At 49.8% G+C, this 26383-nt stretch overlaps 2 protein-coding genes across 5 annotated transcripts in view; both read right to left on the minus strand.

Annotated features, from left to right (window-relative positions):
- LOC144155468 (puratrophin-1-like) overlaps positions 1-26383 on the minus strand; it is a 640065-nt gene that overhangs the window by 76473 nt on the left and 537209 nt on the right. For all 4 annotated transcript variants that reach the window (XM_077686932.1, XM_077686931.1, XM_077686933.1 and 1 more), the window contains one exon: positions 19634-19756. In XM_077686932.1, coding sequence (XP_077543058.1) covers positions 19634-19756 — 123 coding nt within the window. The remainder of the gene's footprint in view (positions 1-19633; positions 19757-26383) is intronic.
- Positions 1416-3995, minus strand: LOC144155469 (uncharacterized). Its single transcript, XM_077686935.1, has one exon. It carries the CDS (start codon positions 3987-3989, stop codon positions 1587-1589), a length of 2403 nt encoding a protein of 800 aa, XP_077543061.1. The 5' UTR covers positions 3990-3995; the 3' UTR covers positions 1416-1586.

Raw genomic sequence — 26383 nt, forward strand, 5'->3', positions numbered from 1 at the left:
TGCACAGTAGTCTTATATACCCACAGCCAAATGTAAAAGTCTACGTCCGGTGGCAGTGTTCATACTTGTCAACATTGTTGGAACAAGAACAAAACATTACGCAAATATGACGCAGAAAATCAATATACAATCGATATTTGAAGTGTTCCTTTATGGATGCTTGATTTTTGCTATAGAAAATGAAATACTATGTCTACAGCAGAAAAAAAAAACAATTCACTCCGTCGCCTGCTGTCGCCCGCGCCACTGTAGCTTCTGGCGGCATTTTAAGAAATCAAGCGGCAACAGTTACGAAGGGTTCCACTAGATAGGTTCCACGTTCTGCTTGGAACGAACGCGGAGTAGGGCAACGTGGTTCTATAAACGCTGAAGTAGGGCGCCTCAATTCACGCGCGTCTCCGCCGTACGGCAGCGCTGGCATCGAGAAACTAGGCCTTGAGCAGTGGAACGCAGTAAATTTAAATTGACTTGAGCAAACCTTTTGCGTGTGTACCTTGGAGGGAGCACGACGGAAGACGAACAGCATGACAGGTGAGCGGGAAAGCGAAGGCAGGCATTTACTTGGAAAATGTCCGACAAAAACGAGTCTTTCGTCAACATTTGCAACGAAAGGAGCAGATACGCGGCCAATTTTTAAATTGCGGTTGCTTTTCCCGGTATAAGCTAATCGCGCAGATTTGACTTACACTGCAAGTAGGGTGCGGGGAGTCAGTTGGTGGAGTGGCCAGTCTCGTCGTCTTCTACTCATTAAAAAGCCCATTTGGTTGAACTTCGTGTCAAAATTTGCACTAATGTTATTCTGGCAAGGTAACTTTTCTTATGGAGCGAACCATTGCCCCTGTGCGTTTACCCTGCGGGCATTGGTCGAGCCGTTGGCTCCAGATAGAACGCGCACGAAAGAGGGTACAGACGCCAACTCTTCGCCGCCGCAAACAGAGCTGTTTACTCATTCGTTTCCCCCTCGTGCTTCCCCAGTGCAGTTGAACCTCGTTACAACGAACGCGGATATAGCGAATTATCGGCTATAGCGAACTAAATGCAAACTTTGGTTGGTCACGCTTTATTTCAATGACACTTATTCTTGTCTAACGAAACTGAAGCCGTGAGAGCCGCGCGCGATATCGGATATAACGAAAAAATATTCGACCAGGAGGCTAAAAAGCTACTTGGAAAAACCCCCGCGTAGCACGAAACTGCCGAAGCATAAAGACCCTTTTGTTCGTGGATACTGTGGAAAAACTTGATCCTGCTCAGTGTTGTAAGTAGCCACCAGATGAACATCACATCATTCATCAAATAAATAAGGACGCAGGCCTGTTTTGTCACGAGAACTTTGTTCTGTTGTAATTTCACGTTCTCATGTTCCGGTTCATTGAGGTTGAAATGCAACAGGGAGAAAGGTAACTGGAAATAGGGGTTCACAGCGCGGGAGACAAGGACGACGAAAAACACAAGACGAGCGCTGAACTTCAACAAGCTTTATTGACGATAGCGCCCAGAATATATACAGAAGCGGAGACACAAAAAAGAAGACAAAAAACAAGATAAACAAGGCGGAGGGCATGAAGTCACACTTATGCATGTGTTTAACACAATCGCGACGCATTCAGATAACGGAGTTCGTTATTGGAAAGTGCAACCGACGGCACACTGATGCACAGCTCACCCAGTCGCTGTATCTGTTCAGCTTCTACGATCTCGCGTGTTAGCTGCTCACGGTGTCTGTAGATGATTTCACATTTGTTAAAGACCGGAACGCAACCACAATCTCGACAATGAATACCCAGATGGCCCTGCACTGCGGTATTGACATTGTAATAGTGCTCCTTTAATCTTTCGTTTAGGCATCTGCCCGTTTGGCCGACATACTTCTTTCCGCAAGTGAGCGAAATGACATAAACAACGCCAGCAGTGCAAGGAACAAAGGGCTTTCTGTGCTTGGTGGTGCAAGTGTTTTTTCGTCCGGCACGGGAATTTACGCGCTTGCAAAGCCCTGATAATTTATCAGGGGCAGAGAACACCACTCTGACATTCGCTTTGTTGCCTATTTTCTTCAAACCGTGCGAAATTTTGTGCAAATATGGCAGCACCGCAAGAGGCTTTTTCTCGTCAGCGCAGTCTGTCGTGGCATTCTCTCCCTGCTTAATTTTCTTTAACAATTTTTCGGCCACGGAAACCAATAGAGACTCCGGAAACCCAGCGCTCCTCAGGCGAGACGCCTGTGTGAGAAGGCTAGGCTCCATAGAGTGGCTACAAGACTTGTGCAGGGCATTGGTGAAACATAAATTTGCGATACCGCGTTTGACAAGTTTAGAATGTGCCGACAGAAAAGGCAGGAGGGGTTTGTTTGCCCGGGGCTCATAGACCCAGCACAGGTGAGCAGTAGAAATGCTAAGCTTCAGATCCAAAAATCTCAACTCCCCATCGACCGGAAGTTCGTGGGTGAGGACAAGAGGTGCTAGGCAGTCTTCAAAAATGCAGAGCACATCGGCAACAGCACACGCCAACTTCTCATGCTTCTGACCATCAGAAAAAAGAATGAGAAAGTCATCTACGAAGCGAAAAACTTTAGGAACGACTGCTTGATCAAGGCGGCTAGCAAGGATACGGTCATGGTGGGCCAGAAAAATGTCGCTTAAGATGGGAGCGATGCATGAGCCGATACACACTCCGCTTTTTTGTATGTAAGTGCTATTGTTCCAAGACGCAAAGGTTGATTTCAAGTACAGGCCCAGAAGTGCTAAAAAGTTGGTCACAGAAATGCCGGTCGCATTCTGGAAAGCAATAGAGCCAAAGTCATCGATGCAGCACTCAACGCAACGTAGCAACGTGTCGTGCGGCAAGGAGTAATATAAGTCTTTGATGTCAATGGAGCAGGCGTTGAAACCTTTGTCACTACTTGAGATAAAAGCAATGATATCATTAGAGTCTCTAACGAGAAAAGGGTCATCAATCGTTAGTAGATTTAGTTTGGATTGTAAAAACAAGGCAACAGCTTTCTGCCACGTCCCATTTTCAGAAACAATGACTCGAAGCGGCCAATCAATTTTATGAGTTTTGACTGTAAAAAATATATCCAAGCTAAGCTTCTTGCAATTGCCAATAGAGCTGGCTAGCCGCTGGAGGTTCAGAGCATTACAAAGCTTTTTCGCATCATTACGTACTTTTGAGAGCGAGATGTCATTGCGACAGTTAAAAACAGAAGTAATAGCAGAGGTGGCCTTTGAATCAAGCTCAGAATTCGGTAAAACCGCAAAGCCCCCTTCCTTGTCAGCAGTAAGCAATGAAAGGGACTGTTCTTTAAAAAACTTGACGACACTATTCACAGGCAAGCTCTTGCGGGGTGGTCTGGGCTGGGACAGGACATGAACACCTTCCGACACGCAACGTTCAGTCTCAGATTCCGGGGCTCGCCTGGCAACTTGCCTTACAAGCGTGAGCAGCTCCGGGGGCGACTTCTGCGGCTCCACGGCGAACTTGGGACCCAGGCGTAGAACACGTTTCACACTGTCCGGAAGGGGCACATCACACGTGGAGTGGACTGGGTTGCTCGGAGGAGGGGAAACCTTCTTGGGGGAGAAAGCCCGGAGCTGAACGAGTGCGTGTTGCCATATGAATTCCGTGGTGCGGCTGGTAATGAAACACAGATCGCGCCACTTCTTCTGCGCTATGTGATGGGTGTCGGCGCTGTGCAGTCTGAAGAACAGCAGGTCCCGGAACAGCCTGGCCTGGCGTTTCCACTCAGAACGCAGAATCTTGCAGATTCTCATCCCGTGTCCTGCTGAGGGTGCCACGCCTCCAAACAAGTTGCGTATCTCCGGGGGAAGCAACCTTCGACGTATGCAGTAGGCGAGTGTGCGCGCCCTGCACTCACCTAAGGCGATGAGGTTTACAAGGTGAAAAGGAGTAGAAGGAAAGTGAGTAAAAGAGCCCGATGTACTAGAAATATAACTCAGTAGAGTGGATGCTTGGGCGTGTTGGTAATTCATACTGGAAATAGGGGTTCACAGCGCGGGAGACAAGGACGACGAAAAACACAAGACGAGCGCGTGTGCTGTTGCCGATGTGCTCTGCATTTTTGAAGACTGCCTAGCATATCTTGTCCTCACCCACGAACTTCCGGTCGATGGGGAGTTGAGATTTTTGGATCTGAAGCTTAGCATTTCTACTGCTCACCTGTGCTGGGTCTATGAGCCCCGGGCAAACAAACCCCTCCTGCCTTTTCTGTCGGCACATTCTAAACTTGTCAAACGCGGTATCGCAAATTTATGTTTCACCAATGCCCTGCACAAGTCTTGTAGCCACTCTATGGAGCCTAGCCTTCTCACACAGGCGTCTCGCCTGAGGAGCGCTGGGTTTCCGGAGTCTCTATTGGTTTCCGTGGCCGAAAAATTGTTAAAGAAAATTAAGCAGGGAGAGAATGCCACGACAGACTGCGCTGACGAGAAAAAGCCTCTTGCGGTGCTGCCATATTTGCACAAAATTTCGCACGGTTTGAAGAAAATAGGCAACAAAGCGAATGTCAGAGTGGTGTTCTCTGCCCCTGATAAATTATCAGGGCTTTGCAAGCGCGTAAATTCCCGTGCCGGACGAAAAAACACTTGCACCACCAAGCACAGAAAGCCCTTTGTTCCTTGCACTGCTGGCGTTGTTTATGTCATTTCGCTCACTTGCGGAAAGAAGTATGTCGGCCAAACGGGCAGATGCCTAAACGAAAGATTAAAGGAGCACTATTACAATGTCAATACCGCAGTGCAGGGCCATCTGGGTATTCATTGTCGAGATTGTGGTTGCGTTCCGGTCTTTAACAAATGTGAAATCATCTACAGACACCGTGAGCAGCTAACACGCGAGATCGTAGAAGCTGAACAGATACAGCGACTGGGTGAGCTGTGCATCAGTGTGCCGTCGGTTGCACTTTCCAATAACGAACTCCGTTATCTGAATGCGTCGCGATTGTGTTAAACACATGCATAAGTGTGACTTCATGCCCTCCGCCTTGTTTATCTTGTTTTTTGTCTTCTTTTTTGTGTCTCCGCTTCTGTATATATTCTGGGCGCTATCGTCAATAAAGCTTGTTGAAGTTCAGCGCTCGTCTTGTGTTTTTCGTCGTCCTTGTCTCCCGCGCTGTGAACCCCTATTTCCAGTATGAATTACCAACACGCCCAAGCATCCACTCTACTGAGAAAGGTAAGCGTTACCTGGTTTATAGTGGATTCGAAGCTTTAAAAAATGCATTTTTGTATCAAGTATTTTTGCGTGAGTTAGGTTTTCGATTTGTTAGAGGCAATTTTTACCACTACTGTTATAACAAATATCAGATATAACGAACTAATTTGCTGTCACTATGCTACTTCGTTATAACGAGGTTCGACTGTACCTTCCTCCGCTTTCCTCCTCGCGCTTTCTTTGCTATCACCGCCATTAGTTCCCCGTGTTCGTTCCCTTTCACCCTTCACTGTGCCAACAAGTAATTCGCTCGGTTACGCCGGCGAAGCTCCTGCCACCTGTTCTCAGCTCGGACACATTGCCAGAGCCTGTCACGGTCGAAGCCAATGATCGAACTGCAGAACGTTTACTTTCTTTGCATTGTTAATCGTTTTTTATTCTTTCACAGCAGCCTTATATAGATTGGCATAAGAATGTGAAATAAACGTGTTAAACAACGACGATGCCGATGTCAAACGATCGAACGGGCGCTTAATTAAGAGATGCGCTCTAAAAACGGGGCACCCTCACTCACCCCCACTGTCACTGTGAAAACGTTTGACTCGCACTGCTCTGCAAATCCTACCACGCATCCCCACCGAGCATTTGCATCACCCCACACCCCCGTATCTCAGATTGTTGTAGCAACACCCTGCAGGTTCAGTACCCTTGCCCCAACACGAACACATCTGCACCACCGTCCTTCATCCGCACAGCTAAAGACTGGAGCGTCCTAGCAAACAACGTAATTAATAATGAGGGCGAAAAAACTGTGAAAAATTCCCTCACAACTTTGTTGATCCTTAGCAAACTTACATTGCCTAAGCAGATATTGTCCGTTGTATAATGATTTCTACAGGTGTATTCCTTGAACTGCGTGCTTATTCCCCGTGCTTAAGGGCGCCCTTACTCCCGTCAAGGAAGACATTCGTGCACATGGGTGCGAGGGTAAGCGCAATTTGTTCTTAAAATGTGCCTTCATTAGCCGTGATAGGCATGTAATTTGTCGTGTTTTACATTTATACGGGCATATATATTTAATGTTTGCTTATTGCGCAGTTCTTGAAACAATTTGTACCGGTCGGTTACTGCAGTTGCTTGTAAGTCAAATCTAGTCTGGCAACAGTCTCACGTTGATTTTTGTCAACATCGCATTTAGCGTCGAAACGTGCGAGCCAACGTTTTGTGCGAGCGTAGCGCCAGTGTGACCATGCCCGGGAAAGTGTATTACACAGAAGAAAAAAAAAAAAAAAACTTCTCCAAGAACTGGTACGAAAATACAAAAACTTTGTAGAGTGCAACAAGAGCAACGCCATGTCGCTGCACGCGAAACCTAAAGTGTGGAAGCGACTTTGCGACGAATACAACAGCATGCCCAACGTGTGCCCGCGTGATGTAAAACAACTCCGCGTCATAAGCGTTTCCTCTTCGTTGCGTTTGGTAGCCGACGTACTTTGGGAACAGGCGCAAGCACACCGCCTGCGTAACTACCCAGAGCCCATTGCTGACTGTGGGCTGCGAAACGTTGACGAGGTTGCTTCTCAAAATCACGCGATTCCCAAATTGGATGCGCAAACCATACCCTCTAAACAACCGCTCACACACACACACGCGCAAAAAAAAAAAAAAAAAAAAACCCTCACCCCGCCGGAAATTGAACCCCCAACTTCAGCGCACGGGCGCGACGCGCGAGAGCACTGCGCCACTGCCCAAATGGTGCTCCGCTGCGAAATAGCCTGGGTAATAGATGGAGGCCCATCCTTCCGTGTCATACGTCGGTGTTTACTAGCTGGTTTACACAATTCCTGGCTGGTAAACTGAAATTTCTTAAATAGCGCTTGCACAGCAACGTTCCCCGAAGCCCCCACAATAGCTTATCGCCATCAACTCCGCTGCTTCGCGAAAGCGCTCGCAATAATGTGTGTGCACGGCTGCCGGCTGCGACTGCGATTTCCCACTGCGGGGATAGTGCTTGCTGTACTTTGGTTTTACGTTTCACATGAAAAACCTTGGCCGATGTTGATGCCTTATTACCCAAATTACCCTACGTAACTCTTCTTCTGCACGAAACTGACCTTACATTTTCTACAGGCGAGCCGATCGCACACGCATTTGCAGGTTGCAGCTCCGGGGGAGCGGCGTCGCCGAAGAGCACGGCCGAAGCCTCGAACGCCAAAATACGGATTGCATTAGAGTTGTATGGGCTTCGTGGACGTTACTGAGTTTATTACACTCCAGAAACTATCAAAATAGAGCCGCATTCATTGCGGCACGAATGTTGTCGGGGAGCAGTTTTCGCTTCTCGGTCGATTCCCGACGACGCGTCCGGTCGCTCGCGGGAGCAGTTTTCGCTTCTCGGTCGATTCCCGACGACGCGTCCGGCGACCGGTCGGACGACCGGTCGCCGGACGCGTCGGTCAACTCGGTCAACCCGGCGCGGTCGGTAAACTCGGCAGTTGGCCGATGGTTTGGCGACTCGTCGGCGTCGCCGTCGCGTCGTCGTCGCCGTCGTGTCGGCCTAGTGGGAACGCGCCTTAACGAGGCGTGTGCCAAGTGCTGCGGAGAAGTGTGCGTCCAGTTGAAAGAGCGGGGTAAGGTCGCATCAAGGTAGCCCGCGAGCGACCTTGCAGTAAGGAGACATCAAGGGAGCGTTTCGTAAGGAAGCCTCAGTAGGGAACGTTCCAAAATTGAACTAAGGCCTCCTTGCGAGTTCTAAGGCGACCTTAGTAAGGTAAGGAAGGTTTTAAAATTTGGGCCGTAGACTTCCAGTCGACGCAAGAGCTCCTGTCAGCCCACTGTCCTCGGGTTAGTGACGACCTATTGGAGAACTACAGGCCGGCCATCTACTAACGAAGATGCCGCGGCTCGAGGGCCCGTACTTGGGCTGTCTAAATAATAAAGTTTATTAAAGCGAAGCTTTCGGTGTCTCACTGATGACTTCCCTGCAGTGCGTTTTCGACGCGACAAGCGACAACTTTCTCTGACGATGACGACGATCGTGGGGAATAGGACCTGCAGGGTCCCTCGCGTTACGAAGCCGACGTCTATCCGGTTGCGCCACTCCGGCACGCGGTCGAAGCAGTTTGGATGTGGAGAGGGGTGCATGAACGTGCAAAATTGGACAGAAAAATCACGCACCCCTCTGTCTAACAACGACGTTAGTTGAAAGCGAAGCTTTCATCGCGCGACATCAAATGGTGAAGGGGCGTCAAAGTCAAAGCCGCGTGCGAGTCAAAGCCAAAGCTCAAAGAGTGAACGTACAAACCGCCTGCGAGTCAAGGTCCAAATGCAGACAACCAATGATGCCCTCACGAGAAAGCTTCGCGTTCAACAATCGTCACCGTTAGACGGAGCGGTACATGATTTTTTTTCGTTCTCTCTCTCTTCCATTTCTCGTTATGTTAAGCTTAAACATACCACTTTTCTCGTTTTATTTTCTTATTGCACATCCTGTTTTCCATTTGCCGATCGCTTGCATCCCCACCCCTCAGGTAATGCCCCTACCTCTAGAGGTCCACGAAAAAAATAAAATAATGATAAAAATAAAATATTTTGCACAACTAGAACCGTAATCTTCATATTAACATCTACAAGAACAAGAATATGTGATTTAAGAAATTGCTCCTATTGCTCCTATCCAATAACCGCTGTTACCTCCCTGACAGTTGAGAAATATGGGCGCAGCTTGGTTCAGTGAATACATTTCCCCATAATGTGCGGAAATTAAACTTAAGCTAACGTCGCACCAGTGTTCCCGACACCAAAAGCGCACACATGCACGCACGTACAAACCGTAACAATTCTTCAGCAGCAAGAAAACGAAAATTAAATGATATATGTATGTATATATCATGGTTCTCCGCGAGAACATTTGTTCTCTCCGTAATCTTCGTAACATAACATACATAGATATTGCGGAGGCGCCAAGGTTTGCTAAAGAAGAGCTGAGAACACCGTCAGCGGCCGATCTACTACTAACCAAAAGGGACGAGCGCCGATTGGAAGAAGAGGCAGAAGCTCAGGCTGGGAATATATATATATATATATATATATATATATATATACACACACACACACACACACACACACACACACGCACCCACACATGCACATTTCATTCACGTCAAACAACAAAAAGGACACCAGCTAGTCTGCGCACGGCTTTAAATCCACGCCTCGTGGGAACGTACAGCGTTCCACCGGCGCTCGACGTCGGAGATGCGTGCGCCCGTGCGGTAGGGCAGGGAAAGGTGCGCTCACCTTGTCACCACCGCGCGAGGAAATAAAGTGCGGGGCGGGGTCCGGCGACATGAAGAATCGTTCGCGAAAGGAGTATTGTTCGGTTGCAGCATAGCCAATGCCAATTACGTGAGGCGAGGTCGTTTATTACGTATATGGAACGGAGCGCGCCAAAGAAAGGCGCCGCCGAGAGACGTGCCTGACCTCGGGGAGCCAGACAGGGACCGGAGCGTGTACACACAGACCGCTCTGCGGCCCCGTGGAACAATAACGCTCCGTCTCCTTGCGCCCTTTCGGCGCTGTGTGCGGTAACCTCGCCGTTTTGCGCCGCTCTTGCGCTTTACTTCCAACCGTTATCGATGGTCTGACTTTTTCTTCGGCAGGGAGGGGGCGTAATTGCGTTTTGGGTAATTAATCAGCAACCTCGCCACTTGGCTGCTACGCTGGCAAACGACATAATGCGCTCCGTTACAGCGCCCCCGGGTTCGCGGCGGCCAGTTGTTCTATAATAAAAGGCTCGCCATGAAGAAAACGGACACCCTCTCCGTTCAGAAAGTGGTCCCATAAATCGGAGTACAGCCGAGCCACACCTGTTCCTTGAATTGCGCGGTGGCCGGCACAGCGCGCATATGGTCCTCTTGACTCGGGCGTACGGGTGAGCGGCTTCGGCGTTATTTGAGGATATGCGCGTGACGCTGGGTTCAGTTTAATGCCTACAGTTTATCAGGACGTCTACGGAGAAAAACCCAGCTGCAAGCCACGCCTGTCAACGGACAAAATGTAACAGTGGTTACAAAGCAGAAGTAATAGGAGCACTTCCCGGTTAGCACCATGGACTGTCGAGCCCCACTAGGTTTACGGAAAACACTCGTATAATGCAAACCTACCCGCCACAATTGATACAGATTTAGAGGAGTATAGTATATAGTTGGCAGTAATGGCACACAAATATTATATATATGAGTGATTTCGTACCAAGTGTAATTTTTTGCACGCACAGGGACGTTCTAAGCTGCAAAGATGCGAGTGCAAGACAAGAGTCAAGATACTCCCCACCACGACCGGCTTTATAAGTACTATTTATAAAGCCGGTAGTGCTCGACACATTCTTCATTCTAGATTAGCCGATGTAGCACCAGATTCCCCTATGCGTATGTAGTATGGTGGAACTTTCGCTTGAGGCATCAAATGATACACTATGCCGACGCAGGATATGTCTAGCTGACGACAAACTGAACGTTGCAACAGCGACGATGTCGCGGACGTCACAAGATGAAAAAAACAGGTTGGGACTGCGCTGCAGGGTGCGTGCGGTGCGGTGTTGCCAGTCTCGGGACCCTCCTCGCACCTGTGTGGCGCCGGCCCCCATGGGAGGCGGAGAAATATATGCTTACGAACTGAAGGTCGCAGTCTACATTCGAAGAAGAAAAAAAAAAAGGGGGAAGACGCGTACTCCCACAGGCTACAAACCGCAGTGTCCGCAGGGAGGACCCTGCGAACATCGCGATCTGCGCAGTCCCACACTTGAAACCGCATACGGTCGCTCAGCAACACGACATGCAGACCTGCGCTCGCGCAACAAGTGTCAAGTGTTGAACAGTGCATGGCACGGCCAGTCCGTGCCGCCGACAAAGGCGACCGCCAGGCGAGACACCGAGGCGCCATCTCGGGTTCGTCGTTGGGTACCACTTCAGAAGGCATAGCTAATGGCCCAGTTTATAAGAGGCGAGGGAGTTAAGCCAGCGAACAGAACTTTTCGCGTGGACGTGTTCGTTTACTCGAAGCAAGGTGAGCTATATCTCCTGTCACAACTAACACCTACTGACATGTGAGCGCCTGGGCACAGCCATGTTTCTTTTTTATATTATCGTCCTTTCCACAAAGTTTTATCTTGTTATCACTACTTCAACGTTGTAGAAGTTAGAAACAATATGTTTTACAATTACGTACTAAGAAATTGCGTAAATTTAGGGGTTTACGGCTGGAAACCTGTCCAACTTACCTACTCTTCAAAAAAAGGGGGAGGGTGATGGGAGGGGGGGGGGGGGTCGCAAACGCGAAGGTAAGTGATTTTGGTTGATCGATTGGCTGAACTACAAAAAATGCATTGTAGGCGACAGAAAAGCGCTAAAGTGACAATACGGAGTTTTAGTATTGCGGAAAGCACCACTTTAGCGCGCCCATAGCGTTAGCGGGCACGCTAACCGTAGCATAACGAGGCGCTATCCGTTCGCGATTGCGGCCCGCAAAACGTTAACGCTACAGCTAAAACGCTATACTAAAACTCTCTAATGGCGTCAGCGTCGCCTCTAAAGTTGACGGGTATCAATCATGCCAGCTAACGCGGGGAAACCCAGGTTCACAGGTACACTGCCGATTTAACCCATCATCCAATAAATAAGCAGGTGCTTCCTCTAACCACTGCCCCGGGTGACAAAAAATCCTGCGCTCACACTATAGGAACCCGTCCGCCAATAAGTGCTGCCTATAGCGATGAAGCCCAAAACAAAGTGTTAATCGAACCTGATGTGTTATTTCATTCATGATATGTTGTTTCACACCTACAGGGCGACAATACTATGCAAGTATCCATCAGCCAACAAATGTTGTCCGTATCGTCAGGGCGCCAAGCACGGTGGCAATCCTGATCTCTCGTATACGAACACATCAGCCTACAAAAAGGTGCTGTCCATACTGTACGGTGAAACAGCGTGGCAATTCCTGTGCTTATACATAAATACCCACCGGCGGCCAATAGGCAAATCTTCCCGTGCCGATGCAGTGCAAAACAAGGCTAAATTCCTGTGCTCACCGGTGACCACATGTGGCGGTACTGAGCTCACAGGAATCCAACGTGCAACCAGCAAGCGCTGCCATACCGATGGAGCGTCAAACAAGGTGAGGAAAATCTGACGCTGTGCGCTATCACCGAAACACCTGTACGTCCCACAATGTGTTCTTCCCCCTTTCTGGGCGCATATTGTCGTTGCAATCGTAAATATGTTCATTTGGTCTGATATAAGAGAACCTTGCTGTTGTCCTTGGATAACTGTTCTGGACAAGCTGTCGGTGACGATACGAGCCATGAGCCGGTCGGTAATCAGGCGCAGAATTAGGACGGGCTGAAGTACATTCGACAAGCAATCTCATGTAACGAATAGCAGGCTAGCTCTATCACTAAAAAGAAAGGTATACACAACCAACGCTTACTCCCCGCGATTACTGGTGTGGGGCAGAAACTAAACGCCTCCAAAGGAAACTTAAGCCGGCTCAACGAGCCACGGAAAGAAGGATTAACGCTCAGGGATAGGAAACGCGCGGCTTGTATTAGGTACCGAGCTCGGGTGGAAGAGAACTCGGAGAAAGAAGTGCCTGGGCACGTAATGCAGAGAACTGACAACCGGCGGACCACCCTGGGTTAGAAAAGTGGCTAACGAGAGACGGTGCTAGGCGGATAACTCGATGGAGATAAGGAAATTTGATGGAAAAGAGTGGATTCAGACAGCGCAGGATAGGAGCAGCTGGAAGTTTTAGGGAGAGGACTCTTGCAGTGAAAATAAAACAGGCTGATGACGATTTTTTAACCAATTGTTTTAATTTTTTCCATAGTTTTGTGAAATGCAGGTGACTCGCGAAAATTACTATGGTGCACGTACGCACGAACATACGCACATACATACATACATACATACATGCATGCATGCATGCATGCATGCATACATACATATACATACATACGTACATACATACATACGCACATACATACATACATACATACATACATGCATGTATGCATGCAGACATGCATACATACATACATACATACATACATACATACATACATACATACATACATACATACATACATACATACATACATACATACATACATACATACATACATACATACATACATACATACATACATACATACATACATACATACATACATACATACATACATACATACATACATACATACATACATACATACATACATACATACATACATACATACATACATACATACATACATACATACATACATACATACATACATACATACATACATACATACATACATACATACATACATACATACATACATACATACATACATACATACATACATACATAGCTTATCATAATTTCGGAATGAGGGGTTCGTTGAAAGGACACAAACAGGAAAGCCAGCAGCCAAGAACGCCGAGAAAGGCTTACGGGAAGTATTGCGTCTTTTTCCTGTGAGAATTACAATCTTTAAATATTTGAAACAAAGTGGAGGATAGATATGCGAGCCAGGTATAACTCGAGCCCGTAAGCTTCTAATTACACGTCCGATGCTCTTCCAGTTCAGCAATCGGGGTGGCTGTTTTCTCCGCCACTTTCATGTGTATTTGTATGTATGTAACTGAAGCCTACCCTGGTGGGTGGAAGGCAGAGGGACTCAGACAGCTTGGGGTGAAGGGGATCTCCCTTTTAACCCCCAGGCCACGAGTCTAGCGTCTACGGTTTGTCGGGAGAGCTCTCGCTACGCATGTAGCTAATCACAATTGGAAATGAGGGGCTCGTTAAATGAACACGGAGATAAAAGCCGCAGTCAAGAACGACAAGGTAGGCGTAGTAGAAGTACTTCATCTTTTTTTCTTGTAAGGATGACAGTTTTGAGCTATTATAAACAAACTGGAGAAAGAAGATGCGCCCAGGGTGGAGGTACCGAACCCTAAATCCTTAAATAACGCTTATAGCTTTCTAGACGCATCAATTGGGCAGGTCGACCTATAAATACCACAGCTGGCTATGCATTCTGCTTCATCCAGTGCCCTGATAAATAAATAAATAATCTACTGCCACGGCAAACCAAAAGACGGCAAAGAATGACGAAAGGAGCGCTGAGGGTGTCGCTTCTATGGTAGCTCTATAATTTTTCCACAAAAATAAAAAGCGAATCAATGGTGAATAGGTGTCGCGGTGTGAGTGTGCTAAGAGGGTACGCTAGTTTCAAGCACGAATAGCGAGTACAATCTATCCTAGTGTCCAGGTGAACCATTCACCTGACCTCCCTCGAAGAAGGCGATACAAACAATGCCACCTGAGGAGCCGGCCTTTTCTACTACCGGCGCACACCAGTTTCCTCAAAGAGATGCAAAAAGCAGCTGCTTGTATGCCCATTAGGTTGCACGAAGCGTCAAGCGCAGATAGTAGGCGCACGTTTACCTCGAGATTCATTGCGTGATCCAACGGCACCGGCGGACTAGAAGTCAAGTTCAAAGGCTCCTTCGGGGCCACTTCCGCACAGCGAGCCGAACGGGTGCAAGAGAGAAAAAGGCAGGCAACATGACGAAGCATGGCTAATAAAGGCCGGCACAGCCAGCGGCCGCCGCGGCGCACACGCGACAGGCGCTCGATTAGCATAGGACAGGGCAGCGGGAAGGGCAGCGACGCTCTGGGTCCCTTCTGGGAGAGCGGCCCTTCCTGTTGACTTTGCGCGAAGAGTACACTTTTAAGCCAGCCGCAAATAAATGAAGGCCACATAGTCCGGCGCACCCACGACGATGATCGAAGGGAAGGGCCGCTTGACCTTCCCGCCTCAAGTGCCGGTGGACGCGAGCCGCCGGCCCGGAGAGTAGGCGGTCGCACAACGTGACGAGCATGCCCAACCAGGCGTAGGCGAACCTGGCACAAACGGTGGCGCGCCGCCTCCATACATCAGCCATCCGAGCTGACTGACCACCACCATCGGTTTTCGTGCCCACTGGGGAGCGACGATCTAAAATCACACGCCGCGGCGTGAATGAACGGCGCCGGTTCCGTGGCCAGCCAACGAGCAGCCCTTCCGTAGGACCGTCCAATGGTGCGAGACGAATCGGCACCACGCGAATGGCCTCGGCAGCAGAACGACTTCTTTTTTTTTTTGAAAGGGCAACCCTTAACGACTTTCGACCCACTGCTCCATTTATAATCGCGCTGTCAAAGCCGCAAAGGTGACAAATGCTCCTCGCACTGGTTTTACAGTATCCCGAGCTAATAACCGCTGCGGCTACACGCACCTAAGGGAGAATGATCAGGGAAGTTCAGAAGAACTAAGGAAATGTTCCGTGTCTAGAATGGTGACAGCGAATAACTCGATAAACGCCCCAGAAACTCTTCCCTTAGTAGGCACTGTGGGCGTCAAATGTATCTTGCTGGAAAAATTTGTGGCGTCATCCGGTGGCTTAACACGGTACACTTGCTGGAACTAAATACTTTACAATTCAAATATTTATCTAGAGAAGCGCCACTAACACACGTTGCACTCCACAGTAGCACAGCATTAACGACACTTCAATGCTCTTGGTATGCCTGGCGACGCCTCCGTTACAACAAGCCTAATGGAAACGAGCGCGTTATTTTCACGTAAATAATGTAGTTTCCAATACATCTAAAGGGGGGACTTTCCAGTCCTACACAAACGGTAATAAAACCTCACTTTACGCCCCGTAAAGGCAATTCTGAGCAGATATTACAAAGCGTCCTCAGAGCTTTACTACAGCCTCAATCGATATGAACCACGGCGCCTTCGCGCTTTTGCTGGTGTACTATGCTACCGCACCAATTGTTTTAGTTATGATTATGTCAAGACGACGCCTTCTACGCTTCGCGGACGCTCACCACACTTCCCACACGCTAAAAAGTTGGCTTTTCCGCGTCGCTTACTCTCGTCGCCGCGAAGACAGCCGCATGCTGAAGCAGAAAAAAACAACAACAAAAAGGTAACCGTTCTTTTCTTTTTCTCTGAGGTGGGAATAAACCATGCAACAAAATGGTTGAATATTTTTATTTGTGAACAGCGGGAAGACCAGCCACGGCTACCACAATTCGAGATCGAGCAGATATGCTGGGCATATCGTCGGCAATAACTGCATGTATGGTTGCGTGGGTGGGAATAGCTCACAGGACGTGAAGTGTTATGCCAAGAACAAATTCTACCAGCGATGCCGACAAGACCCTCGGACAACGAATGTTAGGCAACCCCGCTATTTGCATACACGCGAACTTACGATGCGATATTTGCGGGTTTTTTTTTTTTTTTTTCATTGAGCTGAACGCCTCAACAATGCCGCTATTGTCAATATTAAATACATTTTTTTGTTTCATAAAAGTTGCACTCTCCTCTCATTCCCACCTTGAGTGAAAAAAAATTGTGAATGAATTTTAGTTTGGAATATCTCTGCTTCGAACACGAAAAAACAATACTTCTGTGGACGAAATTTGAGGCACCTGCCTACAGGCGAGAGCCTCGAACTGCCCGGCTCTGACACTGCACGTTGTCGCTCGCTTACGAGCCTGACGTCCAAGACCAAAGCTTTCTGTCGCACATATAAAACCCGAAAAAAAAGTGACTTGAAATACTTCGACACGCGTTTCACCACGCCGCCTTATCGTCTCAGTGTCATCATCCAGGCTTGTTCCGCAGAGAACGAACTGGGAATGTGTCTTACCTTGTGCAGTACTTTTGGAGTAGTTTACAGTTGAATACGGCGCTGCCATTAGGTATTTTCACCTCAAAATCTACCAGCGAAAGTTCCGTTTTCTGCTAAGCACTCAAACGTTCGTGTACACCTATAGTCAGTCGTACAGGGCTCGCAAAGCGAGATGATGACGCTCGTGGCGCGCTACAGTCGACCTTCCTCGCAACAGTTCGTTGTTTAAAAAACGCGCGTTACGCGGCTCGCGCAGGAACTCGTTCGTCCTTGGCGTACTACAGCGGCGCATACAAGCAGGCGACTAACCTGCTGCATACTTCCGTAACCAGCCCTCGCTATGAATGAGCCGCCTCCTGGACATAACGTGACTGCTACGCAGGCTGATCGGAAGGGAGGCGAGCGGCGACCTCCAAGCGCGCACCGACGGCCGCACCGGCAGGCGCTCCTTGCTGCTGCGTGGGGGAGCCCGGTCCCATCCCAGTTTTCGCCGCGCCGGGCCGGCCCCTCCTCTCAGCTCACGCTCACCCCGGACGGGGACTTTCACCCGGAGTCATGCAAATCGGCTGCCGCCACATGAACCGGACGTGCCCGCACAGCGCACACATGGCTGACAGCCGCGCTGCCTCGAGCTTCCGCGCTGGGTCAAGATCGGACCCGATTGAGACGCCGCCGTTGGTCCCTCTGCCCTCTGACACTCGCGAACGAAAAGCGAAAGAGATGGTTCCCGCCGGCGCACAATCCAGTTACGCGCGGCTTACTAACGTGCGCTTGGGTGGTTCCATAAAGTATTTGGGTAAGGTATTTCACAAGGAATTCCAAGAAGAGGAGCATGAATTTGTATTTTCGTGGCGATTTCTGAAGTGATTCGGCTCTTTCGAACCGGAATAACAGCGTAAATCGTCCGGCTTCAGATGGACGTTCGCGCCCAATCAACGCGAAGTGGGTACGATGAATTTGAGGAGCCGTCCAACTGACTGCGAGTGAGGCATGGAATGGGGGCGAGTGGTGATATACATAACAGCTCGCAGTCAATCAATGCGTGATTAAGCACGTCTTGAAACGTTGAGGTTCGCAATGGACATGAATTCGGGCAGGAAATAGTTTCGGAATGAAAGCGGTGACCGCCACTGATTGTTCTCGTCGAGCAAATAAATGTTTAGCTTGTCTGCCCGCGGCACCACTACAACACCGGTGTTTTACGAAATTCTGGGAAGAAGGTAGTTGTATAAGCTAATTCATTTTTACCTCATTTTCTGTCCTGTTTTGCTCGCCCACAATCGATTCGGTGTCTTTTCAAAGTCGCGTCAAGCCCCCGGAAACAACGTAATAAAGCGCCCAATCACAACAGCGATGAGGTAGCCAAGTTAGACACAATATTGCTCAAACAACACCACGCAAAAACAATTACGATGGGTCCACTAACGACGCAACAAACGCGCTGAACAGGAGTCAGAATCGGAGCATCGGGGGCCGGGCTTATTAAATCGAATACTCGTAGCGTAGAAGAGCTTAGCAGCGACGGAAGTACCACGTTGACAAATCTCGTCAGTCAACCTGCCGCCGGATTCCACGCTCGCGTAATTCCTGCGAGAGCGGTCAGTACACGCAATTTCGGCTGACCGTGATCGCCCCTCCCTCCCCCCCCCCCCCCCCCCCCTTCCCCCCGCACCCAACGAGTTACCGGCCCAGACGCACCCCGCCGGTGGGCTAACTGGCCCAGTTTTTGCGTTTGTTGGTCGGCTTCTGCTGATGGTTTGCGACCGCGTCCAGGGCGGCCGCGAGCGTGGCGGACGCTGCGCGGTCACGGCTGCGGCGGGACCGAGCGGCGGAATTTGATCGCACGTCGGAAGCCCACGCGCCGTTCCAGCCCACGCCGATTCGACCCAAGGGCGTGTGCCAGCGGCCGCCGGCGGTGGCCGCGACGTGAGAAGGCGCACTGGCACGCCGGCATGCTTCATTCCGGCCCTGTCAATGGGAGGTTTCCCGTTCCGGTCGCCCGCTCAGGGGCGCGTGTCGCCTTAATTGATAGTGGTTTATTTAACCCGAACGCGCCCCGGGCAACGCTGAAGGACAGCTGGTCGCGCCTCCAGCTGCCACGAAACCAATTATTTTGGTGCGCGTGCAGTGCGGCAGACGCTGCGCCGCGATCCACTCCATTTTTTATTTGTTTGTTTCTCTACCAATTGCGAGCGCGTAATGCGCTACGGCACGTACCGCACTCGGCGGGCTTTACGGCCGCAAATAAGCGCGCACTCATTGATAGAGTGGCAGCGTGACTGGGGCCAGTTGGCCGGAAGGTGGCTACCGCTTCATTGTGGCGCTTACACTGGAGCTCTGTGAATGGCTGTTCGTTAAAGCGGTCGCCTCTTCCGGCCACGAACAGATGCATCTGGCTTGGGATGAAGTGCGTTGCGCAGCCAATGCCAGGGCGACCTTACAGAGTCGGCGCCTGCTTAGTGCCTCTGTTTTTACTTTAATAGCCGCACAGCCATCAACAGGTTTATACGGTCATGCATTTGCGCGCTCAAAAAATCTCGAAACTTGAATTTAATTACTAACCTGGGTATGCCTCTTTCAAAGCTAGGACTTACTTGACCATGCAAGCCAGAATCAGTTCTAACTTGGGACTTTAGCCATATTTGGTTCAATTTGTGCAGCCCTTTACATTATTGGCGTCACAGAGCGGCAGAGGAGGTGTGGTCCAACTTGTGCTGACTCACCATAGCCAGGAAGTAGAACTTCTCAAACTCGTACTCTTGGTCTTGAATGGCCGAGAGTGAATCCGCCACGAAAAAATGCTTGGACAGCGCCTCAGCTCCGTTCTTGCAGATCCACGACAGCACCTGTAGAAGACAGAGGAACGAAATTTGCTCAAAAACATCTCCCGTGTCGTCCGTGTTTGTTCCGTCACATAATTTGTACTACCCTCTAGGTAGACGCTCCGATCTGTACAAATGTCTCTCCGCAACCATTTAATTCTAGAAAATGATTTTATCATGCACGACAAAATCCACAAACCTCACACCGCCCTACAACCACCTTTCAACTTACGCGGACCGCGTTTGGCATGCCACGGCACCGCGACACAAAGCGACCTTATGGAAATTGGTTATCAACAATATCAATCGTTTGTCACATATCTACAACGTAAAATATTGGCTCCAATCCACGCTGTGAAGATGGCTAGAAAGCAAAGCTTTAAACGACACCCACAACTGCCCATGCGACGTCACTTGAATTCACACACGTGGCTAAAGAGTGAAACCAGAGATTCTGCCAGCCGTTACCTGGAATCCGCGGGGGCGGAGTCCCGAACGCAGCAGCAGCGTCGGCCACGGCCGGGCTAGAGCGGCGAACGCCACCGCTGTAGCCCGGCCGTGTGTCGGGAGAAAGAAAACGGAGAGGAGCGTATTTCGAAGGGTGAGACAGCAGAACCTAGCCATCCTGATGTGCTAGCTTGGGGCTACACCACCGCGCGACACAAGCGCAGGCACCGAAACAATTCGTCATGTGAGCTTAGTGATTCCAATTTATACCGATTTAAACTAGTTAGTTTAGTAAGTTTTAGAATTGCGAGAAAGCTGAGGGAACTTTTGTAATCGCTATTTATCAGAACCAGTTGCTAATTTCGCCTTTCGTAATTACCTCTCAAAACACAACCGAATCGGTAATCACCAATTTAGAAAACGGAGTCCCATTTGTGGCAAGCATTGCGCAAAAGGTAGCGTTTCTCTAGAGCCCAGCTGTCTGTATGTGGTTTGTACATTTTGTTTTCCCGCCCTGCAAACCAATCCTGCAAACCGCTCAATTCTGTCGGGTGTGGGTTACCCTGGAGGTGCTGTCGAGCAAGTTAATCAAGCCGTGCGAAGGCACCGCGCAATGGACGCGAAGCTGCACCAAAACAGGCCCAAAACAACCGTCGCTAAAGCAGACTACAAAGCCCTACCGCCGACGACGGCGCCGGCCAGCAGGCACTTCCGCGATCCGTGAGTAAAACCCTCCGCCCCTCTCCCTCCCCCCCGCCGCCGCCTCCGACGCGTTGGGAGTTTGTTGTCCCGCACGCCACGAAAGAACCGTTGGCTGTTAGAGCTGGAAAGCTTTGCTTTAAAGCTGAAACCAATGCGCCGTAATCGCCCACGGTGTGGATTTCACGCAGGTAATTAGTGGGCCTACAACAAAACACATACTTCAGCCCCATACCGGACTAGGATAGCCAGCCTTTGCTCCACTTCTTAACCAAACTTTCTTCTTCTCTTTTTTCAATAAACGTTTTCAACAACAGCCCGCATACCAACACCTTCTGCATAATTTCGATTACACCACTGGCGTTCCGACATTCGTCGCAGTGAACTCGGCGAGCGGCTAATTAAAGCAAAGCAGTACCACCAGAACCCAATCTTACACCTCTGCTTGGAAACTGCAATCCTGGCGAAGCAGTACAGTATGCGAATTATTGAAATCGAAATTAAAACTGAAATTGCAGTTTTGTAATTAGGCGCGAAAATAGAAAACCCGCCACGCCAAAGGGGAGACGGTCCTTTTGCGAATATTAAAACACGCTGTGAAATACTGAACGTGGTAATAGCGCGGGAATTTCGACAGCACTCTCCAACCGTGTGCAATGTCTCCGAAACTCCATCTTTTGCGCACACGGCGAAAGGAGGGCGGAGCTTCATACGCTATTGAAATAGCCCGCTCATTTTACGGCCTGCGCCGTATTGCTAGAGAGCGTTGCTAGCGGGCGAGAAAGCTTTGCGCTATCGGGCACTCGTTTCAAGGTGCGCTCCGTTGTCCCCACCCTTCTTTCTGACGTTCTTCAGCATTAAATTTTCCAGAAACAACAAAAAAAGAACTCCTTAGCGAATAATGAAAACCTCGTAGACATTCCGCACTTGAGCCAACAAATCGCCAGCGAAAGTTGAATAAAGTTCCCGGCCGCGGCCGCCGTTTTTCTGATGGAGGTGAAAAACAGAAGCACGCGTGTGACGAGATTTCGGTGCACATTAAGGATACCCAAGAAGGTCAAAATTAATCTGTGGCCCAGTACAAGGGCGCGACTCATGGCCCAGGTGTACCTTAACCTATACCCAAAACCCCAATGTGAACGTTGCAACACGCGCATGAATACAACGCTCACAGCTGCGGCCTCGAAAAAAAAAAAAAAAGCTAGCCCCATTCTCTGCCTCCTACAAATTGCTGGGCTGTGAATAAACTGAGTAAAGAAGCCGTCATTCTTAGGACGTAGAAGAAGAACGAGAAGGAGAAACTTTATTGAGCAAAAATAAATTATGGGGTGCCCGGAGGTCTATGAGCAATCCTGGCGCTAGGCGCTCGGTCAACTAAAGGTGATGTGGTAGTCGAGGCTAGGGCTGGATAACATGCTCTCCCCCTGCTCACGGGAAGGGTAGGGAATGGGGGGAAGGCCTACCCCCCCCCCCTCCTCTCTCTCTCCCCATCAAGAGGTGCGTGCCATGTGTGGGTGTCGGCTTGGAGCCGTTTTTTCTTGCTTGGAAAAATATGACCCCCCGGGTATATCTAGTAACGATATGGTTGATGCCATTTTGGTCAATCTCCCTATGGGTATTCCTCATACGTGGGAACGTTAGTATAGAGCAGTAACAATGATCTACATCTACACTATTACGACGATTAAATATATCTTCACCTTACCTATGGCGCATTTTGGAGCAGATACAAGGCCTTACACTTTTCACGTTCGGGTACTCGGCAACAATGTTCATGTATTAAAAAGCTCCCTCCGCCATTTTCGAAGGCTAGCGAGCACGCGCAGAAAGCGCGAGCCAAAAGCACGAGCTCCGCAGTGTGACGCATTGCCCCCCGCGAGAGAAGCGATCGTCCCGGTGTGTTCGCGCTCACCATCGAAATTGTCGGTCGTCGGACGCATCACAGGGAACCGCGGGAGCGCCGTAGAGACGAGAAGAAGACCGGGGGGAGTAGCCGGGCGCACACTCGTGCGACCTTACTACTCCCCCCACAATCAAGCCAAAATAAGGACCACACTTGACCGTATAGTAGCCGCTCGAAAATGCGAGGTGCTGCCCACTCGGCCGTATACATGCCGTGTGGGGGGCTCGCCCGTATTTCGAGTGGCCGATGGTGTGGCCGCGTCTTTGGACATTGCCTTCGTTCATAATCCCGCGCTGGCGATGCCAAGCTTATCGATACGGAGCTTGGCGATACCAAGCAGTGGCTTACGCAAGGGACACTTGTGGATTTAAGTAGGACATTGGGCACGTTATTAATAGGCGAGGGCCGCGTTGTCACATGTACAGCGATGGCTGCAGCAAGGGATCCCGCAGAAAGAAAGGGAGACCTTGTCCCAACCAGGACACACCCGTCCTTGGGTATCCTATAGGACAGCTGACAAAGCTTGTACGCAAAACCCTGCTGTCCTATTTTCACTACACCATGGCCCCGCGGCCGAGTGGTGATGACGTCCGCTCCGTATCAACTTCTCTTTATAGATTAGAGTTTGAAAGCGTTCAGCGTGTTTCACGGTTATGAAGCCAAACATCGCAGACGCCGTCCTATCCCACTAGAAGTACAACTGAACTAGCGAGCAAGAGCCGTTAAAATATGGGTATAATAGGCACGTTGCATAACAACGATAACAAATGCAAGACAAAAAAGGATTTCTCGAACTTTGCCCCTGTCACGCAAACGCTATCGGTATTGTTTTGTCTCCAACAAGCGATTACTTGAAATAAAGCCATGTATTATTTTTACAAACGTTGAGAAACATTATAAATCCGGACATTTTGGCAAGCTGGCTTTCACTATCGGTTGTTCGCTAACAATTGGCAATTTTTACAGGGACTCGAAGACAGCATTACAAGCACTCAGCGATCGCTTCCCAATCGCGTTGAAAAAAACTGCCCCCAAAAGTGAGGCTCCTCCTAGGAAGTGCCTTACAGCACACTAAGGCGTCGTATTCATAGGCGGCAAGCGCAACCTCCACACAATCGTGCTTTGCATAATGAACTAAGTACGCACGCGTTATCTATCCCTGACAACTGGCTTCAGAAGCACAAAGCCACCTTTGTCGCAGCAAAATAAACAAAGCCCCCCATCTAGTTTTGCAAAGTGTCACGGGTAACAATCAAGCAACGGTCTGGAAAGAGCAGCTAGGCTAAGCAGAGCGGCTCGTTTTCAGATCATGACCGAGCGAGAAACGGGCGGTGAAGTAACAAAACAAGCGGAAGGGAGTTCGCGTAGAAGCGTCGTTACGCTACGCGAATACAAGAACCGGCGAGGTCACGGGTTTGATTTCAGGCGCGACGGCGGCGTTTCTGAAGGAGGGAAAATGCGAGGACATCCACGCATGCAGGTTATAGAACCTCCGGTGGTCTTAACTAATCCATAGCCCGCAACTACTGCGCGATGTAAAGGCGAAACATAACTCCGAAACTTTATCCCGTCTCCCTTCCTTCCTACCCCCTCTTCAATAGAAGAAAATAACATAAGGCGTGCTAAATGCAGGCCGTTACCAGCAGTGCGATAAAAATCACGCCATATCCACGGAATGAATGATGATAAGTGGGGCGAAGCTCGAGAGGGGGAGATAATCGGTAACCGTAACTCTCCCGTGAAAGTTCGCCCATTACATCATTAAGAAAGACGTAAGACTGTGTGCGTACATTGTACAAATCAACTTTTATTTTCGGAGTCAATGCTCCCAGGCCCAGACCTGGTGAAAGACCCCGCGCCATCGAGGACTACCCCGCACCTCCACCACAATTTGTCACGTAGGATGGGACACAACGGTAAAGAAAGAGCTTTTATTTAGGGCGAACTTGTGCCCGAACAAGACGAGAGGAAACGAGCAAAGGTCCTTGCGTCTCGTTCGATCTCCGAGAACGACTGCCTGCGTTCGTGGCGTGATCTCTTGCGTGATCTCCCCCTCGCAGTGCACGTGCGCTCGCGCCTCCGTTGGCGAACACAGACAAGCTCGCGCTCCCGGTGCCGAGTCTGCGCTGCCGGTTGCAGCCGGTTCTTGCGCGTGCAACGCGGCCCACTTTGCGACATCTCCGAAAGCATGCGGCGGTCACGTACCACGAGACACAAGGGATGGACAGACCCATGACTTAAGGAGCTTCGCCCCTAAAATGACGTTCCTCCGCGCACAGGATAATAGCAGAACGTGTTTACTACAGTATCCCTGAACTCCATACATGCTGCACGCCGCTTGTGCATACGGCTCAAAGCAAGTTGCGCATGAGCAGTAGCGCGGACAGAGAGAGTGCCGGCTAGGAGACCATGGCTTGCCGCGATTCCCATTTATGCCCGCCCGGCGTAGCGAACAAGATCCCCATGCAAGGAACACTCATTTGAAAGAAGAAAAAAAGGATAGAAACGGCAGTCGCTGAAGTCGTATATATACCGCCGCTGCTGTTCCCTTGGGGCAATTTTTCAGCGGGAAGGGTCATCAAATTCTGCCTTAGCTCAATTCGTGCACCGTAGTGCTCTGGCGGTAGGATCTTCCCGGCGGACCGAGGCGATTTGGCGCACGCCGTCCGATATAGCTAAACGATCGCGGGTTCTCGAAGACGCCCTGAATGTTGTACGGGCGGCGAGGCTCTGGCCACGCAGGTTTAGCGGAGAGGAAATTGGGAGTTGGCCTCCTGGTTACCGTTCATTTTCTTAAAGCTCCCAGCGACAACGTGGAGATAACCTCAGTTACACAAGGGGTCCACGCTGACTCATCGGGGTGTTTGCTTCATTAAATACGACACTACCACGAAAGCTGGCTCGGTACTGAAACGACTCACTTTGAGCACGCCGCCCTACATTCACGCAACGGCTGCGGTGATCGCACACGAGGTGCATGGCCGTAACAACTTCGACCTATTAAAAACGACGATCTGCCTAGAAGTAAAAAGTGTACTCCGGGTGGCGAAGCCCTGATGCGTCGACAAGCATCGGCAGCTCATAGCTTCAGTGAGGCCGTTCCGTTTTCGTTCCCAAGCGCACTTAAGCAGCGATCGCTACTGATCTAGGGCAGGATGTAGGGCGGGCCTCGGCTGTAAGCACTGCAATTTTCATCTCGGCTACGGAGCACTCGCCACGTTATGTCACACCGGAGGAGGGACGCTTCCAATGGCGTGGTATGCGGCCAGAACAGAACCAGGCACTGGTTTAGCATAGGTTAAGCGTTGGCAAGCCATATACGCTGAAGCTTCGAAAGAGAAGGGCGGCGGAGGCAGGCCTAGGAAAGAAACCCTGGGTTTTTACAGTACGCAGAGAAGTGTTTATGGCGAAAGCCTTAAGTGCCCATTCTGCGAAAGAGGGCCGTTGTTGTTGTCAGGCCAAAATAATGGCCGCGTCAGTAAAGCAAATAAACAAATGACACATGCGTGATCCGGTGGGATTCGAACCCGGGTCTTCACAGTAGCAGCCCGACGATCTACCGACTGTGCTATTTTTTTGTTTTTATTTGTTTTCTCTTTATT

The sequence above is a fragment of the Haemaphysalis longicornis genome, unplaced genomic scaffold (assembly GCF_048455015.1).
Source record: "Haemaphysalis longicornis isolate Haplotype H1 unplaced genomic scaffold, Haemaphysalis longicornis Haplotype H1 scaffold_1, whole genome shotgun sequence".
Taxonomy (NCBI): Eukaryota; Metazoa; Arthropoda; class Arachnida; order Ixodida; family Ixodidae; genus Haemaphysalis; species Haemaphysalis longicornis.

What these genes read in the sequence shown, in the direction of transcription:
- LOC144155469 (XM_077686935.1), bottom strand. Translation starts at nt 3,989, where the DNA reads ATGAATTACCAACACGCCCAAGCATCCACTCTACTGAGTTATATTTCT.